This window comes from Rhipicephalus microplus, chromosome X (genome assembly GCF_043290135.1).
Source record: "Rhipicephalus microplus isolate Deutch F79 chromosome X, USDA_Rmic, whole genome shotgun sequence".
In the NCBI taxonomy this organism is placed as follows: domain Eukaryota; kingdom Metazoa; phylum Arthropoda; class Arachnida; order Ixodida; family Ixodidae; genus Rhipicephalus; species Rhipicephalus microplus.
Genome location: NC_134710.1, coordinates 458,184,910 through 458,205,375, shown reverse-complemented (window position 1 = coordinate 458,205,375; position 20,466 = coordinate 458,184,910). Strand labels below are relative to the sequence as shown.

The 20,466-nt window shown below is 42.7% G+C and overlaps 1 protein-coding gene across 1 annotated transcript; it reads right to left on the bottom strand.

Annotated features, from left to right (window-relative positions):
- Positions 1-4,763: 4,763 nt before the first annotated feature.
- Positions 4,764-13,896, bottom strand: LOC142776654 (uncharacterized). Its single transcript, XM_075880661.1, has 2 exons — positions 6,805-13,896; positions 4,764-6,707 (listed from the first exon to the last, which is right to left on the bottom strand). Exons 1-2 carry the CDS (start codon positions 7,007-7,009, stop codon positions 6,445-6,447), a joined length of 468 nt encoding a protein of 155 aa, XP_075736776.1. The 5' UTR covers positions 7,010-13,896; the 3' UTR covers positions 4,764-6,444.
- Positions 13,897-20,466: the final 6,570 nt, after the last annotated feature.

Genomic DNA, 20,466 nt, shown 5'->3' with positions numbered 1-20,466 from the left:
GCTTCCTGCAAAGTAAAACTTTAGAAACTGCAAGTGAAAGCTCTCAATGTACATTTATTAGTGTGTGCATGTACATCTGCTGCCTTTATACTATACAGTTTGTGCACAAAATTGGCATCTTGAACAATTTTGAGGGTTAAACCTATGCAACTTATGAAGGTTAAAATCACCATGAAAGCAAGCAGGACCAGGCAGGTGCCATTAAAAATCTGTGAAAGCCAGATAACTATAACCGAACTGCACACATATAGGGGAGCAAGAGTAACAGAAATTCGGCTGCTGACCCGCATGTCGCGGTATCAAACCCCGGCTCCGATTCCGATGGAGGCAGAAATGCTGTAGGCACGTGTGCTCAGATTTGGGTGTACGTTAAAAAACCCCAAGTGGTCGAAGTTTCCAGTGCCCTCCACTACGGCGTCTCTCATAATCTTATAGTGGTTTTCGGACGTGAAATCCCTCATATAAATCAAGAATAACAGAAATAAACTGCCAACAGAAAAGTTGCGTGCATGTGCTATCTGTAAGTGCTTACACCTTACTACATAGAGCATGCTCATTCCATTTTAAATACCGATATTGAAAATAACTGCTCTATTAGGAATGTAAAAGGTAAGGTAGAACTGAACGACTCTACAAAAAGTGACCTTATTATGACATCACGTTTTCTTATAACAAAATTGACTAAGACTCTCAAATATCAATGCGTAAGGAAAAAGCTTCAAAAGAACAATCAAGTTCGAAGTCATAATTTTTAATATGGCTACTATGACTATAACAAAGAATTCGACCTCAACGTGGCTAATGTTAGTTTTTAAGGCCTATGTTCACTAGACAATGAACTATACCACAAAAAGCACAGCGTTCAGGCAAAGCACCACACAAAAAATGAAAGCAGTCCTTTTTGTTATTACCTACAATGCCTTTAAAATGGTATTTTTACCTCTACTTTCCGCTTTTTATCTAAGTAACTGGTGTGAAACAAGTTAGCTGAAAATGCACTGTGCCTCCAAAACCTGTTGGTTGAATCTGAATTTTTTAAAAATGGTGAACCTTGTACTAAATTAGGCTCCACAAGCCTTGGAACAGCGAGACTACATGACTCTTAGGACTACTTTGGTTACTTGTGTTTTGTTTCTGGGCCTAAGCATAAAGACGAGGGCTTAACTGAATTGCTGCTAACAAACAAATGCTTTCGAAATTGCCCGAGCGTCAAAGGATGCTCAGCCATTTGTTGTTTTTCGCACTGGGCTATTCTACACCAAACATACAAACCATACTGACTGGCGACCATCACAGATGTATAGTTTAAAAAATGATGGTAATTTACTCTTCTGAAAATAGTTAGTTGCAGAAATGTTTTGAAGAGAAAAAAGTAGTGGTCACGTGGGTACCTTCAGAATTTCGCAGAATGTCGTGCGGGTGTTATTTGTGAGAAAAATTTCAAAGTACCGCTTTTTCTTGCCATATCAAATTTGATCTACATATTAAGTAAAGATGCTGCTTAAAGTATTTGAAGCTAAGTAACATTAGTGCAATTTTTCCGCTACATAGGCTTTGAAGAATTCAGCCAAACTGTTTATCGTTTGCATTTGTAGTATGGCAATACTGCATTTTGTATGAATATTTGAGCCACAAATACTCACTGCACAGAAGTTGTATTTCACGCAAAAAAATAATGTTAGGTCCAGATTACAAATATCACTATATAATCGTTTTTGTCCACATTGAGATGCAATTTGAGCTGTGTGTTTGTCTAATTAAAAATTACTTTTATGTGTAAGTTGAAAGCAAATAAACAGTTCTTGTTACATGGCAAGTGTTATCATTACAATTTTTGTTTAAATGAGGAAAATGATTTTTGAAGTCTCCTATTGAGGGCCATGGGGAACTTTGGAACGGAAGCTGTCGTATATCAAATGCAGAAAACAGCCATCAAAAGAAAACTTCAAAAATTCATTTCTACTTTAAGGCAAAGTGTAATCATATAACTTACCATATAAACAGAACTGCTTCCTTGCTTTTGATGTGGCGAAAAAACTAATATTACTGAGCTTCATGCACTACACACAATCACCTTTACTTAATACCTAGACCGAATTTGTTGTAGAAGAGGCAGTATTTTTGAAACACTTTTTACTTTTTACAAACAACACCCAGACGACATCCTGAGAAGTCCAGAAGGCACCAACGTGGCCTAATATTTTGTTCTCTGCAATATAGTTTAGCATTTTGCTGTTTTCAGAAAAATACAGTAAACAAGCACAATATTTTTTTTTCAAAACACATTTAGGACGGTTGGCAAAATGGCTGGGATGTTTGATGCGTAATTGCCTCACTGCCAGCATTTATTCTTCCGAAGCTCAAGCTATCACCTCTATGTTACTGCCTCCCTCACATACAATGCCTGCATAGGAAAGAAAAAGAAAGGCAGGTCCGACAAAGTTCACAAGGCAAGATATTTTCATGTTGGATAAATTCATTACCATAAACAGCAGCAAATAACATTCATTTTGAGTAGTCCAAGACACAAGCTATATACCAGCATACTAAGAGCCAAGCACAAACTTTTCATTTGAACATGTGTGGTGATAGACAGGAAGCACTTATTGCAAGACTGATCAGTCTGTAATTAACTAAATGAAGTCCAATGCACTGTTCAATCCAACACCACATAGGCATCTTTGCTATAGCAAAGCCATGTGTCATTGATTCATGCAGTAGATGGGACAATGCAAATGTAACAAAAAAGGTGAAAAAAGAAAACAAGGGAAAAAAAAGAAAAGGGGGGATGCAAAGTAGGAGCAGTGTAGCACTACTTTTACTTTGCATTCCCCTTTTCTTTCTTCTTTTTTCTTCTTTTCTATCATTTATCTTTTTTTTGCTTCCTTTACCCCCAACCTCCGACAGGAGAACACTTTGTATCAGCACAACCTAACCTGAAAAGAAGCAAGGGCTGCACTCTTCTGCGTTATAGGTTTTTTTTTTCAGACAAACATTTCCAACAGGCACACACGCCTACACCAAAAGATGATGTCATTACTGACCCCATTTAAACTAACACGCCAAGGATGACAAGGTGACTTCTAAAAAATAGGTCCTCCTATCGCAACATCGGTCAGCCTGTCTGAAGCACTGCTACTGTTCACCCTGATTACCCCACTAGATGTTTCCATCTGTGGACTCACATCTTTATTTTGAATAACACTAAGACGAGCTTACATTGATGAATACACAAAAACGTTTAGTGATGTATTATGCATCGGATTAAGCAACTCTGTTAAAAAATTATTGATAGCTTGCTTCCAGGCTTTTTATACTGTAGCCTGAAACTTCGTAATGTCTTCTATGCACATAAACCAGATTGACAAAGTATTGCACAACATGCTTAAGAATACTGTGAGGAACAAGAAAACGACAAAACGACCAGCCACCCAAAATTTTCGCTGTACATGTTTATAAAATGTTCATGTACCCCAAACGAGGTGTTTATGATACAAGCCGAAAAAACCTACAAGTAGGGCCTTGGAGTCTTCTGGAAGTAGACGTGTTGCATTTTTTCTGTAGAGGGCTTTACACCCATAAGTGAGGAACAAAACTCCTGTATAATGAAGAATGTTGGCAGCTATCAGTTATAGAAAAACATAATGCAGCTAATCTTCCTCGACACATCTGTACATTTAGAGAGGTGACGTAGCTTCTGTGATTGTGGCAGTAACTCCAACAGGACCAGGGCAAAAATTGGCACTACTTGGCTAGACAAATGTCCAAACATGCCTGCCCGACTCCCTCTAGCCATCCTGGCTGAATCTGACACATGATTTCTTAACTGCTGGCTGGACAAAAACAAAACCACTGAAGCACTCACAATACACAGCGTGAAGTTCCTCTGGAGTAGTCAACTTCGTCTTCTGCGATGAAAGATCAGCACAGTGTACTGATAAAGCACTCCTTGCAATGGTTTTCAATGCCACACAGTGACCTTGCTGTTCCTGTTGAAGAGAGCTTCGGGAGCTTGGAGGGTGCTTGCTCTTTTCTGGGGGCTGCTGCCGCTCCTCGTTTTCTGCTCAAGGTCAACCTGCATAAAGTTGTAGACGAGGCTTTAAGAGTTGTATATAATGATATACAAATTTTCGCTGAACACACATTTCCTCGTGGCACACTGAGGAATTTCTTATAAAACTTAAGGCCTCGCATATGCAAACATTTACAATCGATCCGAAGATGCACTCGACTCTAAAGGAGCAGGTTTGTTATGTAGTGTATATAAAGAAAGGCCATTCAGCACAAGCACAACTACAGTTGCACACGAAAACGACATTTTACACGATCCTGTTTATTTACTTGGTCCATTTTATTTTATTTACACAGTCCATTTTACACGGTACTGTTTTACACGATATGGTCTGCATGAACTCTTGAACCGGGCACCATATAGGTTGAAAGACACACGCAGAGTTTGAGACAAACCGAGTTTCCCGTGGAGCATCCTCTTGCACTCTAACAACACATCTCAATCTAGTTAGTTGGTCATAACGAGGTGAAAACAGCTCGCACTTGAAAAGCACGGGCAGAAGGAATGACGCCTGCACCCTGTGCTTTCTGTACATTCTCGTTGAGGGTGCAGTTTTCACCTTATCTTTATGCAATTTCACATTTATAACATTGTTCGCTGCATAATCTTTGTGGCGCTAAAGTGTGTGATACCGTCATGTGTATCCCATGTAATTTATAAAAATAGAATACGAATACAAGATAGCTTGATTCAAAAATAACAAAGTGCATCCAGCGCCATGTCCTGTAGCCATTCTTTAGGCAAGTGGCAGAATGATTTATTCTTCAAAACATATCTTACTTGTAACCACTACAAGAGATAACTCGTACACTGGCACATTCTGTTTGCCTCTTCAGATTATAAGGTACCTTTTTTACACCAGAAAATCTTCAAGAAGAATAGAAGTGTTGTAATTGTGAAGAAAGAAAAGTAGAAGAAAAAAAGATAACCTACCCTGTACAGGGACCGAGCCTGCGAACTTCGAATAACATGTCCGATGCTCTATCAACTGAGCTACCATGGCGGCTATCCCTCTTCCATTTTGTACGGTATATATGTGCATTTATACATAGAAGTAAGTCAGCGCTGCCTGTTACCATTATGGCGAGTGTGGGACACCTTTTTTTGCCTACTGGCAATTACATTACGATTGCAATTACGTTACGATTACTTCCAATATCCCTATACTTGTTTGGCAGCATTATGCATCTGTCAGTTCTCAGAAAATCTGCAAGCCACAGGAGGAGGCAATAGTTCGCCCTCCCACCTAAATGCATGTACTTGAACACATGCACAACTGATCAAAAAAAAAACAAGTCACACACCGCTAAGATTACTGAGATTCACTGCTTCAGATTCATGAGTAAAGGAAAGAACTATACATTTAAGGGTTTGTTGTCTTTGTTGAACAGATCATAATGAGAACTAGGAGAAAATGATGCCAAACAACCCAGGCAGCACGCCGCCGTTGGACTAATCTTTGACCAACATCGGCTAACATCGGCACCGACGTCGGGCCGACGTCGGAAGTGCAACTTCTTCCAATGTCGGGCCGACGTTCAAGCCAATGATGGGCCGACGTTTTGCCGATGTTTTAGCCAGTATGCAACCAACATTGGGCCGACGAAGGCCCATCGTATTGCCGACAAAGCTGCCAATGTTCGGCCAACATTGGACCATATTTCAGCCAATCACATGCCATTTTTACGCCGATGTTTGCTGCACGACGAATATTGGCTACGGATGTACGACCGACATTGGACCAATCCAGGGCCACATTGCAGCCAATCAAATGCCGTTATTACACCGATGTTTCCTGCACGACGAATATTGGCTACTGATTGGCTTGCCATTATGTAACCATTATTAGTAGGGAATTTTTCTTACCGGAAGATTTAAACAATATGCCTCGATGACCCGCTCTTGTAGCTTTGCAGCCCTGTATACTTGGGGCAACAAAAAATTGAATGCTGAGAACTGAAAGCAGTTACTCGATCTATTTCATCTTTTATACCTCATTCCCTTTGCTAACACTAGAAGTGTAGTTTATTTTTTTACCAATTTATCTTTTGCAATAGCGAGTGCTTTATTTGGTACTGGTATTTGGTACAGCAGATCGAAAAAAGTCGTTAGGAAGTAAATGTTGAAAGCGTATGTCCCCCACTTGCAATCCCCACATATGTCCCCCATATGGTAATCGAGAATATTCATAGTTTAGAGCATTTTTTTGTAACTAAAACATGGTGATGGTGCTTCCGAATCAGCATAAGCTAGCCGAACAGTGCACCACCGACAGTCTGCAGACTATTTATTCTTTGTTTTTTTTATTTATTTGGTACAACAAAAAATGTATACATTGAAAAATATATATACACAACTAAAAAAGGCCCGCTCTACTGCAGGTCAGGTTGCGTTGGGGGCACAGTGACAGTGGTGCTGTCAAGGCCCTGGCTGCTGTGGCTGGGCAGGAAGCCAGCTGCCGTGAGCAGCCGATAATCTGCACTCTGAGAGTGGGGATCATCGGGCTGCTCCACAACAAATGCTTCTCTGGAGCGCCGCTTCCTGCCCCCACAGCGATCACCAGACCCTGGCAGCCACCTCTTAATAAAGTTGAGGGCCTCCGCCTGGTCGCACCCTGCTTTTTGGCAGATGACATCTGCATACAAGAACAGAAATACCATAGTACACATGAAGCACTGCAGTACAGAGAATACACAAGGGCACACACACATAAAACAATGAACAAGTCTAACCTGTCACTAATCTACAGAGCCTCAGGTTCACAAAGGCCCTTTTCCCTTTTCTGCCATGAAGGCTGTACAGCACTTGCACATCATGTGCCAATACAGCCTTCATGGCATTCACACGAATTTCTCGGAGGCCACGTCCCCCAATCTGCAGGAGGTGCTTGCGCTGTAAAAAAATGCAAGCATAGATGGGGTAAATGCAACAGCACATCGAAATGTTTTCATGATAAAAATCTGCAAGAAGAGGACACTAAAAACAACAACTTGAATTTTTGGGCATCACAACATTTCATTGTTTTTTACGCTAACTTCAACTCACTTGACCTAAAATGGTTTCCACATCAGCCCTCTCACACTCAGTGTGAGAACCTTTCAGAGTCCTTCTCTGAATGCAGTTTCGCTGTTATGAAATCAAATACAACACTGTTATAACCCTTAATAAATATTGATTCTAGCTATAAAATAGTATAATTACTTTGTACAGTGCTCAAATTCCAACACACGTTTCTTCGAGGTTACAATGTCTTTGCCAGAATGTTGACCAGGAGTAGCTTCTACAGGTGAAAAACGATAAAATATGTGGAATTCAAAAAGAAGCTTGGACATGTATTTAATCAATGCATTGTAAGCAGAGCACAACGAGATAAATGAACATGATCAAGGCGTACTAAGAGGCAACCTTAGAGAGACCAAATCTTGGTCATAGATGAAACTGATAGAAAAATAAAGGTCGCACTAGATGGTCGCACCATTTGCTGTTTATATTTTTCTGTGATAGCCAACAAAGAGGCATGTCACTATAGAAATCTCATCACAATAAACAAATGTGCATTTTTCTTCACACTGCGAAATTGGGTGCATGTTAGATTTTTAAAAAAGTAAGAAATCGGCTAACACAAGGCAGCGTGAACTGTAGCTCGAAGTAGAGAGAGCCGCAGCGGACACAAAATAGGGTGATACATGAACAAAATTACTGAATATTTGTTTTAAGCAGGCTATTGCTAGTCACTGCCCATCAAACACACGATGCCGCCTACATCGTCTGCTAGCTTAGGACAGTTCACTCGGACTTCACAGACTATAGTAAATACAGTCGAATCTCATTAATTCCAACACACTTAATTCGAACTGACGCTGTGGTCCTATCAAAGCTATACCGCGCTCCGAAAATGCTCTCAGCACCCCGCCCAATCCTGCGGTGGCACTTCAGACACCTCATCGCTGTGCTTGAAGAAGAAAATCGAGAAAAGGAAAGAAAAGACTGCTGTGGAATGTTTGCCAAATGCCAATCTGCGACATTCCTGTGCCCCGCTTCGGCTTTTTCCGTCCCTGCCACGTAGAGACCCTTCTCCTCTTAACACTGCGCATGAAGAGAAAGAGGGGAAAAAAAGCTGTCGCAGAGAGTAGGCTCTCTCATGCCGATCTGCAACGCGCCGGTGTCACGCTTCCCTGTTTTTCGTTCCTGCTATGTAGAGACTCTTCTCCTGTCAACACCGCGCATGAAGAGAAAAAAAAAAAGCTGCCGCGGAGTGTTTCTCTCTCGAATGCCGATCTGCTTTTCTCCAGGTGGAGACGCTCCTCCATTCTCATCATGTGCTGGCCACGCTCCGGCTGCAGCGCAGATGGTAGCAGTGGAAACACAGTTGTCTTCGAAGAGTGTCAGCCAGGACATTGCCGCGCGCAACTTCTTTTGCCAGGAGAATACTGAAGCCGAAGTACAAATGCTTTGCAAACTGCACGCAAAACTTGTTGACTCGTTGCAAGGCCAACGTGTACAGACATGTATTGACTACTTTAATTATTGACGGATGTCCTGTAATTTGTGAATAAAACTTCTCCATGCACATGCATCACTGCATGGTGAGCCCTCCGCTCGTTTACCGTATATACTCTATTCTACCGCGCCCCCGATTGTAACGCGCGCCCGGTTTCCACGACAAAAAAAAAAACTAAGACATCGGTTGCAACGCGCACCCTTTTTTCTCGTTGGCCCGCTTGATCACACCACTCGCGAAAACGACTCTTTTTGAGAGCATCTTCCGTATAAATATGAAGTACGGGGGAAGCTTATGCCTATCTGACGTGCAACAGAGCATTGCTGTCACTCTAGTTTTACCGTGGCCCGATGTCAGTACACAAACTTGCTTCGCCCCCTTCTCTTAGACGGTTGTGGTGCCAGGCATGTAGAAGTAAAGAGGCGTGTGATCGGCATTCCCGATTTGCCCAAGCAGGTAGCCGTTGTTGTGCCGCAAGTTTAGGAGGAACCTCTGAAGACTCTGAAGCTTTTCTTCATACTCCTCCGGCAACTTCCGGCATATGCCCGTTCGCCTTCGGAGGGAAAAGCCTTTTCTCTTCATAAAGTTCGTTAGCCAGCACCTGCTCGCTTTAAAATGGCTCTGCATTAGCCCTTTTTCTAAGGCTAACTGCATAGCCTGCACTTGGAGCAGTTCTGTCGTCACGGGCCGCTGTGCCGCTCACTGCTTAATCACATACTCGCCGAGCAGCTCTTCAATTTGTGGAAACCGACCCTGCTGTGGTCCACTGAAGCCTTTGCGTGAATCTTTGCTGTCGACAATATTCTGCTTTTGTTTCCGCCAGTCCCGCATGCACGTTTGGGGAACTCCGAATGACCGCGATGCGGCCCGATTTCTGTCCGTTTCGGCACACGCGACGACTTTTCTTTTAGAAGCAGCATTGTGGTGCACTCGTCGAGTTTTTGGAGTCGGCCCCACCATGCCGTCGATGCTAATGTACTACAAGATGACGAACTCCTCCGCACACGTATGAAGTGCCGCGCATGGGAAACACATAGGCAGAAATGACCGACGCGCCATGCCGACGCACGTAGGGGGCGGCATTTTGTAAGTGGCGATGGCAATAGAATGACCATATTCTTTTTTTTTCGTACTCGATTCTAACGCACATGCGATTTATGAACTCTCTTAACCGGAAAAAAGGTGCGTGTTAGATTCAAGTAATTACGGTAACTTTCATTAATTTGAACAAATTTTCTGGCCTCTTTGAGTACAAATTATTCATATTCGACTGTAGTACAGTGGCTCATGAGATAACCTGACTAGTTTGTTTCCTGAAACACAGTATCTTAAAGCAGTACTAAATTTCTGCATGTTACATAGGCATATTAAAAATCAAGAAATATACAACAAAGCCGAAGCCACAGCTTTACTCTGCACAGCTGCCTCTGCTGCCTCCACTTCTCCAATTGTACCAGCAGGCAGCCGGGGAAGGTCAGAGGGGCGCTGTGCTGGCTGGGCGTGCTGAGGCACAGACAAGAGCCGTACCTTGTGCTTCAGCTGTCGCACCTTCTGCAGAACCTCTCTTTGTTGCTGCCGGATGCTAAGTTGGATCCGGATCCGTAGCAATAGAGCTGAAACATACAAGAGTACATACCATATTTACTCGCACAATTTGCATCCTCACATAATTTGCTCACCAGTATAATTAGCCAGCCTGCTTTACTACAAGAAACTTTTTGCTCGCATACTTTGCCCTCCCCAACCAGCCTGAGCCACCTTGCCAGCACACACACAGACACATTTGACTTCATGATGCTCTGGTCAGGCACATCTCTTGTCGAGCAGGCGAGTGCAGTCTTACACAATGGACTGATTGCAAGGTCTCTTCTTCCATGAACTTTTATGCTTTTCCTAGAATATCGAACTTGAAAACTGAAACCTGTTTATGTGTAGTCCGAAATGCCTAAAGGTTTGCCTCCTATCTTCCCACCTCTTCCACGGCAAGAATGTATTCCCGAGACACACCACAGATGTGTAACGCGTGCAAGGACCTGTCACATCAACTAGATGAGGCAGGTTTTCGCACTCATTTTTTTTCGGTTTCGCCATCTGGCCATTGCGTTTTTACCGTTCCTTGTGAAAGGCTACAATAATTATATACGAGGCAGATTGCTGTTATAAAGCTTACCGAAGAAAACTGAAACCGTGCTACCGCTAAGCACATCAGCGTGGAGTTCTTCGACATGCAATATTCAGTATGGGAGCCAGCAGAAGAGTGCGTTGAATAAGACTTAGCATAAAAGCTTGGGTGTGTTGGTTAGATATCGGAGGGAACACAACGCAATAGAAGACTGTGACAAGGAATGGACACACACACACATGAAGGGCGACACACACAGCACTGTGTTGGCATCGCGCTTCCTTGTCTGCATCTTACTTTACGTTGGGTTCCCGACAATTATTGGAGAGTACTTATGTTCTCTGGTATAACCCTGTCGTGGGAACTGGTTTTTGTGAGCACTGTTCGGAAGAACTTCAAGAAAATGGGGGCATTTGAACAGGCTTAGCAAACAAATGACAATCCGCTTTGAGACAGCTGTGACAGCGCCTGCAACATATATTCCCAGTTGAGCTTTTAGGCCAGCGATTCCTACTAGCTTCGCACATGACCGTATTGACAAAAAAGTACACATAATACGCGAGTATATACCGCATTTGACTCTGTAGCTTTGATGAACCAGGCAGATACACAAATTTATTCAAAACCCCATTGATTTTGTTGCAAAATTATTCAACAAACAAATTGCGATGTTATCCATGTTACTATACGATTGTGGCACTTTACCATTGCAGCTTTCCAGGAGGCACACATAGTGCAGCGTTAGTTCACCACTCGCAGTTAATTGTATGCAGTAGGTTGCTCACAGCAACTGACTGCATGCAATGGTGAACATCTTCCATGCTTGCACCGCTGTTTCAGCATGCTGGCTGCTTCCCATACGGCTATCAATTGATGTTCACAAAATTGGGAAGATGAAGAAAGACTACAGAGTGCCCTCTGGCCACCCTATACACCAAACCTCAAGCCAACAAACAAACAAAAGAAACAGAAGTATGCAAATGAATATTATTCCTAATGCATCTGGAATGGAGTGTAGTTTTCACCAATTCTGTGTGTTAAGTCATTATGAAGTGAGTTAACTCCATGAAGTAGCTTTTCTCATAACAGTGTTCACTCTATTGTAACACAAGGAGTGACTTCATAGCATCTAGAAGGAAAAATAGAATCTTCAGTATTTGATAGAAATGTGAGGCTCTACCTTAAAACAACAATATTCTGGAAAAAGAACTCATTACATTCGAAAAAAAAAAGGTAGCACAGTTGATCCCCTTTACAAGAGACACTGATGTAACAGACAAACGGGGATAAGAGGCACCAGTGTGCAGGCTGACATTTGGCCCATCATGCATCAGGCACTCCGTAGATGCGCCTGTGCAGCCGGGAGCCCTGCAGTCAAGCATGCTGAGCAAGACTGTTGACCACTGTACAATGACACATTGCCACAAAATTTCAAAACTTCATTTCACAGACTTCTGCAAAAGCTTCTTACACTCTTGCATAATTTTTGCACAAGCTTCTATCATTCTTGCGTGATTTTCGTCAGAACATATAAGTGTTGGAAGTTGTATGTCCCCAAAAACTTGCACAATACAAATAGCATACATTAAAGTCTATCACTTAATACGTGCATAGTGTAACAATGAAAGGAAACTCACGCATGGTTTGCTCCGAGCCTTCCCCGTGCGGGGCCTCCTTGAGCCTTGGAGAGCACTGTACAGCTAGAGCAAAGTAGCATCAATCCAGTGTTAATGGCAGGTTAACAAGACAACAAAACTAACCCCCATATTCATAAACGCTACCCGACTGGACTTTCACCCTTCACTTGACAGAGTTGAGCACTGTGCCGCTGCTCGTTTGAAAGCGACGCTGCACTACTCAAGAATCACAGCAGATTATTGCTGACATGCAGCAATTTTCTCTGCTTAGAGACGGCGCTCCCATCAGCCATCTCAAGTGAAGGTGAAGCGTTGAGTGGAGGGACGTTCTAGAATATGGGGGTAAGATTGATTGCAAGAACACTACAATAGACACACTTAATTTTTACACTTCATCTATATTGTACAGCTACACACATTCTGCATCCTTATAATGCAACATATACATACAGGCTTATAAAGTAAACACTGTAGGCTGCTCAAATAACACCTACACAAAAAAATTACCCAAAAGTGGCCATGCGCAAAGTACTTTTATTTGAAACTCACAAAACTTTTGCGGTGATGGAGAATAAATAAGACAGGTTACGCTTGGAGGCACATGAGACCTTCGCAGCTTTCATAAAGTACAAAAAACAATATGGTATGTGTGTGTGTATGTACGCATGAAGCTTCAGCCTTTACATACGGTTTCTTGAAAGAATCGACTATGAATTTTATGGCACCTGTGTCCTTCAGCGCAATTGAAAGCCTGCTGATCAGTGTGTGCAATTGTGGAATAGTTACATGGAAAATGGCGTGAAACACCTAAAATCAAATTTTTCTAGCTAGGAAATATGCAGCTGTGTATACACAACACATGCTGCAAACAGTGGGAGGTGACCACAAGAATGATTTGAGTGTAAGCGGCAGTATTCCGCATTCATGCACCCCGCGATTTTCAACTGTTGCCCAAAAGCAGCACCACTTTAGCGTGCTACTTTTTTTTTTACATCATAAACAGCACGGAATACAGCGAGGATGAAAACAACTTATTCAATTAAATTTTGAGCACTATTTATGGTGCGCATGATTGATTGATTGATATGTGGGGTTTTACGTCACAAAACCACTATATGATTATGATAGACGCCGTAGTGGAGGGCTCCGGAAATTTAGACCACCTGGGGTTCTTTAACGTGCACCTAAATCTGAGCACAAGGGCCTACAACATTCCCGCCTCCATCGGAAATGCAGCCGCCGCAGCCGGGATTCGAACCCGCGCCCTGCGGGTCAGCAGCCGAGTACCTTAGCCACTAAACCACTGCGGCGGGGATGGTGCGCATGAAAAAAAAAATAGGCCTTTGTACAACGACGAATTCATAATTTGCCTTCACGGACCTTCTGTTAGGCTGCACCACATACAGATTTTTTGTGCCTTTCAAAAGAGATTTGAAAAAAAAAATAATAACCGTGTTTACTCTTGTCATGAGCGCAGTCACTAAGTCACCCTCATTTCAGTCGCCAAAATTTTGAATTTTTTTTCTTCCACATATTAAACACACACCTTACGTTCATCCGCTGAAGTCCCTTGGGCTCCCCCCCCCCCCCCCCTTGCCGCCTTCGCTCGCTGCCACGTGCCATTTTATTTTTGTTTCTATTTGTTCACAGAACGTCCCCTGTCTTTTTTAATTATCTCTTGTAACATATGTGGCATTATCTTGTTCCCGAGGTGCCACAGGTGCTCTGCTATGTAGATGCACCATTAAACTAGTATTTTTGATCAACTGTGCATTTCTGATGTTTACCTTGCAAGTACGTAAAACTGGCATGCTTCTTGATCTACGATACACATGTGGCTTGTCTCACTTTGAAGGAAAAGTTAGCATACAATGGTGTAAATGCTTAGAATTTGAAATATTGAGGCAGCAGCACACCGGAGATGATCATATGGTAAAGAAACAAGTGCTGCCTTATTACTGGCAAGTTGTCACTTATATGTACAAATAAATTCTGCGAGCTAAAAAAAGTACAAAAGCACAGCGAGGCTATGATGTGGTTCAACCTGTGGATTCGCTTCATTTATCACGCTATATGATGAAGCTTCCTTTGGTAAAACTGCTCAGGTAAGAAAAAAAGTTTGCAGTCCAATACAGCAACTATACAAAGTGTGCACGTGCATCTCGCAGCACCTTTTCGTCACTTCCGAAATGCGCCACCAACATGCCCGGGCACCAACCTAATCTATCGCCTACAACTGCCATGATGTCTTCTCGTGCTTGCACCCGTTTACTTTTGCCTCACGATGCAAGTTTGAGAAATTATGAGCTGCTAGTGAGGCAAGTTGATTTAGTAGTCCACGCAGAGGGAGCAGAGCTTAGGGTGTTTCTTTGCTGAAAGTTATAACCTGAAATTGAGAACGCACATTCCGATTTTCCTAAATGTACCAGCGTATTTGGCTGGTGCAGATTAACAAAAGCTACTTGAAGAAACTTTGCAATATTTGCATCTTCAGGTGCAACTTCATTACGGGTAAGTGCCATAGCCAAGTATTTACCTGCAAACAGATATAGCTTACCAAGATACTGTACATACAAGCTTGTCCGCAGTTAAAATCTTGATGGCGAGGAAGGCGGTTAAAATCGTGATGGCGATCGTGGAGATTTGGTATTGCATTGAAACAAACTATAAAGAATGGGAAACAATATTAGTTCACTTTGAAGTATAGCCGATCGGTTCAAGTTGAGCATCAGGATTTTTTTTAATCAGTCAATTAATTCTATACACGGTCTCTATCATGTTCAGTGACTCCACTGTACATTAGCGTAACCAAAAGCAAAATACAAAGTGAAAAGTGTGTTAAAGCATACGCGAAAAATAAAGTAATGACTGGCATTACCGCGGCACACACCACGCAAAGTCGCTATCTGCCTTGTATAATATTTTCCTCGACTATTTCCACAAATTGCAATCAAAGAGGCTCAAGCTCAACATCAGCACTGTTTAAAACACTTGGGGTGGGGTTGGGGGGGGGGGGGCATTGCTACTTTGGTGGCGTAGGCCGTGACAATATATTCATAATATTATATCTCTTGTAAACTTGCCTAGCTCTGCACGACTAGTTTTCGATGGGAGCAGCTGCGCTTCGCACATCTACTCTTAAAATTGCGGCTTGAGAGATTTTGAGCTTTCACTTGTTTTTGGGCCAGGCAATTTGTAGTGAAAGCAAGATAATAGGCCCTCATAGGTTGTGGCGGGCAGCCGGTGTACGCCGTGGCTGGTATATGTGTCGCACATCTTGATTATCTGGTCTGGTATCGAGTGAACGAGCGAGGCCTTCCTAATCCAATGAGCTCGTTAAAGTAAGACAACAAAAAAAACCACAATGCTTCCACATCGTTCACAGCAACAGATGACGAGCCCCCAACAAACCGCACTGCAGCACGTAAACTGCCGTAGGTACCCAGGGAGTTACCCGGGCATGGCGGGAGAGGGCGACAATGGCAGAAGTGACATCACAGGAACACTATGTATAAAGGGGACATTTAAAGACTTTTTTCACATTTTTAAACTTCGTGCACTGTTCTGTCACAATTTATAGCTCAGAATAGTTGTATTTTGAAACGGGCACTAATTCATAAGCCCAATGGTTCAAGGATGGGTGCATTTAGGGGGCCCATTCTACGTTTTACTTATGCCCTTCAAGAACTTGCTTACAGGGCCAAAGTCCTGTTTCAGAAAGAACACGCTAGTTCGTGGCCAGCAGTCCGTCAAGCATTAGTGCTGGTGAGATTTGGAAATGCAGCGCATGAGCATCCTCATCTGCTACTTCTCTGCTCATGCTCTCGGGGCTTACTTGCGAGGCACGGTCCTTCGCACTTTTCATTTTCACACTGTAAATCAACTGATACCAACTCTGCCTTCCATTATTTAATAAACCAATATTTCATGGTCACGAGGACGAGCTTAAAATGTTTGCTACATCAGACCTGAACAGCATTTTGAGTCATTGAAACTTGCTAGTTGCAGCGAGCATTATGCGAAAAATATGATGTGCTTTACGGTGACAACTTGCAAAACACTGCAGCAACAATTAAAATCATGCATTTTTTGTGCTCACAGTCACAGGAAATCCCTGAAGCAGGAGGCACTGGGCTAGATAAATTGCGCAGCTAAAATACGGATGCGCTTTCCAATGCTGTCATGCGTACAGGCGGAGAAATGGCAGACAAAACTGGGCGCACCCCGATTCTATGCGCATGCGTCCCATTCACAAGCCTCGCTGCCAGTTAGCACCACATGGCTCACTGTCCATGAGCTCGCTTGTTTCCTGTAACAGTGGACCATACGGTACACCTATTTGAAAACGAGGATAGAATGATGTATATAATGCAGCATCTGATGAAGCCATGACGATGTGTTGCTGATGAAATCTGGAACTCTAGTTAGTACCGTTATTGTTAACCAGCCGACCGACTAGCAAAAAGATTTGCGACTGAAATGATGGCATCTATACCTGCCCTTAAAGGGACACTGAGCAAAGGTTTTGCCGCCGAGATTTTCAGCCAAAGCAAAAGATTGGGCCATGAAATTCATAGACAATAATAACTTCAAGCAGAAACTACGAAAACATACTGAATTTAATGAGCCTTTTACAAAATGCCGCGTCTAGCTCTTAGACACGGCGTTTTCTAAAAGGTCGCGACATTTATTTTTCAAGTTTTTTTTTGTTATTCAAGACAAATCTACGGTGCATTGTTCACAGAAAACAAAATTGCCTCGGTAAGATTTCTTTGCGAGCAGCTTACTAATTTTAAAGCAGGCGCGTTGATTCGTGAACTGAAGGATGCGAGTGATCGATCTTGCCTGCTAGTGGCTAGGCGACAAAGGCTTTACCTCATGTCCTTGTGTAGCTAAGTCACGCAAATGGAGCAGAAAATGTGCATTATCATTTATTTTACCTAAATATCACACGTATGTGACTTATTGCCGGTGACAGGTGATCAGGATGAAGTCGACAAGTTGCAAATCTGAACAAGAATTCACTCGAATGAAAAACCAACCTATACTCACGTGCACGGTGAAGTCGAACACGTCGTCCGTCAATGTTGGCGCTGATGCCCGAAGGAAAAGAGAAGAGGACAAGCGACGGGGTCGTCTCTTTCTATAAAGTCGGCAGAACTGCCAGAACGGCCAACACAAAAGGCATCGGTTTGACATTCCTCCATCTGGGCATCAGTCGCTCCACCCGGGCATGCAGCTGCTACTGGTTCTACTACTATCCTCTTCCCAGTGCCTCTTCCCGACATTGCAGTGTTGCTGCCATACTCGCGAACCTTTTTAAATTAAAGCACGCAATCATGTATTATTGTGCGCCATACTAAACTTAAAAACAGTGCGCCGGTACATGAGATCACGAAGCGCGGTCCACGCCATCACAAGAGCAATAAGAGAAATGAAACAAAGAAAACAAAAATGTATAAAATATTTTGTCTCAATACGATCCGCAATCCAGTTTGCTGCAGCGGCTTTTGGCTCTGTATGAACGGCCAAGCCAGTGCCAAGCCAAGCTTGCGTCCCTGATCAGCTGTCTCTTTGTTTCCATCGAGAATTCAACAGTGAACTGGCAATTTGTTTAGATGATATTGCTGAAGGGCTTGAAATTGAATATTTCTCTACGTACTACTGCTGTACATTTCCTCTCTGTTTTCTGATCACAGTGATGAGATTGAGGAGGTTACAATTTAGAAAACAGCAAGTGCAGCTCAAGCATTGCTAGTATGGCTGTTTCGGTAATAAAATGTTACAAAGATTTTGCCCCGCGACCTGCTTGCCGTGTTCGAGCACCCAGTAGAAATTTACGGTGCCGCATTTGAAAGAGTTGAATAAAATTGCAATATTACGAAAGAAAGGCTCTGAAGCAACATCACATTTTATCAGGCCTACACCTCCCACACCTAGACGAGTAAAACTCGTCGATATTATCTTGCAAAGCTGTGTATAATATTTAAAACACATTCTTTAGCCCACGATGAGTTGTTCTCTCGTGTGGCTTTTCCATTTGGTACTGTCATGTTAACTTACAAAGGCAACTTTCCATATTTAGTCTCTTTAGATGTTGCAAAAGCTTGACACGTGGTGTGTATGCCATACTCCTCGTAACCTGGGTCCGCCTCTTTAAACAGCGTCGCATTTTATTGTTTGCTATTGTGTTTGTTTGATACTGTAAGCGAGCTGTGTGATTTCATCGATATTCACGAGTGTTCCCTGACTATGCAAACACGTGCGTCTTATTTGGTGCGGTGCACGTTTGTATGTAGCAAAAAATGTCATTTCGTCAGCGTGTGTCTGCATACACTTGCATGCCCTGCAGTACGTGTACATAATTAATGCAGTAAGGACTGCAATGCATAGCCTTGCATGGGACATCTATTCCATGCACCCTCAGAGAAATGTTGTTTGTTATGAGCCTACTGTTTATCATTACATTTTTTTTCGTTAAAGTTTCATCTCCATATAAAGCAGCTGTATACAGGCACGAGCTTCAGCAGCTTCCTCGTTGATCCATTTTAAATAAAAACACCAATCCTACCCGAATCAATGATCTGTTTGCTATCATTACTGTTATGTGTTCTACGATGTACACAAGGACAGTAGTATACAAAAAATAGGGAGGGAATTGAATGCCCTGCCTGCATGGCTGCGCCGTTTCACAAGATCAGGCGCTGCGCTGTGAAGCTTCCTACCGGCCTGCAGAAATTCAAGGGAGCGTACAATAGCGTGGTTCAAGAGGACTTGTGGGGAATACTAGACACACTGGGTGTAAAAGATGGAGTCACTAATCGTTTAAAGGAAATCTATAAAACTAACGAGGTAGTTAAAAAGTGGGAAAAACAGGTATCTAAGCCCACAGTGGTGAAACGTGGACTTAGGCAGGCGTGCCCACTGTCACCCTTCTTATTCATGATGTACCTACAAGGATTAGAGGCCAAATTAGAGGCAAGGGGACTTAGCTTCAACCTCTCTTTAGTCAAACAAAAAAAACTCATTGATCAGGCACTACCAGCATTAATCTACGCAGATGATATAGTGCTAATGGCCGACAACAAGGAAGATTTGCAGAGATTGATGGACATCTGCGGTAATGAGGGTGATAGGTTAGATTTTAGATTCAGTTAGTAAAAATCAGTAATCATGATTTTTAATGATAACAAAGGTAGTGAGCTTAGAATACAGGAAATCACGCTAGAGGTAACAGATAAATACAAATAACTGGGCGTATGGATAAGCAATGGGACCGAGTACCTGAGGGAACACGAAATATGCGTGACGACTAAAGGTAAAAGGAATGCAGCAGTGATGAAAAATAGGGCACTGTGGAATTACAATAGGTATAATGTTGTGAGAGGAATATGGGAAGGGGTCATGGTTCCTGGGCTGACGTTCGGCAACGCGGTCTTGTGCATGAGGTCAGAAGTTCAAGCAAGATTAGAAATTAGGCAACGTGAAATATGTAGGCTTGCTTTAGGAGCTCACGGGAATACACCAAACCAGGGAGTACAAGGTGATATGGGATGGACATCATTTGATGGCAGGGAAGCTAGCAGCAAGATAAAATTTGAGAAGCGATTGAGAGAAATGGGGGAGGAGCGTTGGGCTATGAAGGTTTTCAGCTACTTGTACATGAAGAATGTCAATACAAAATGGAGGAAGCGAACCAGGAAATTGACTGGTAAATACTTATAAAACAGCAGGTGGCCAAACCAGAAAGAACTATCGGTTAAAAAGGAACTGCAGGAAACGGAGACTGACATGTGGAGAATTGGCTTGATTAAGAAGTCCGCACCAGAGATCTATCGAACTTTTAAGCAGGAAATTGCCAAAGAAAGAATCTATGATAATACTCAGGGTAGTTCTGTACTGTTCGAGGCCAGGACGGGAGTATTGCGAACCCAGACATATCGGGCCAAATATGAAGAGGTAGACACAATATGCAGTGCGAGCGAAGAGAAAGAAAAAACTGCCGAACACTTGACAATGCTCTGTAAAGGGCTTCACCTTATAGTTCAAGATGATGGTGCAGAGTTTTTCAAAGCACTGGTGTTTAGGGACACGGAGGGCAAAATAGACTTTAAGCGGGTAGACTTAACTAGAA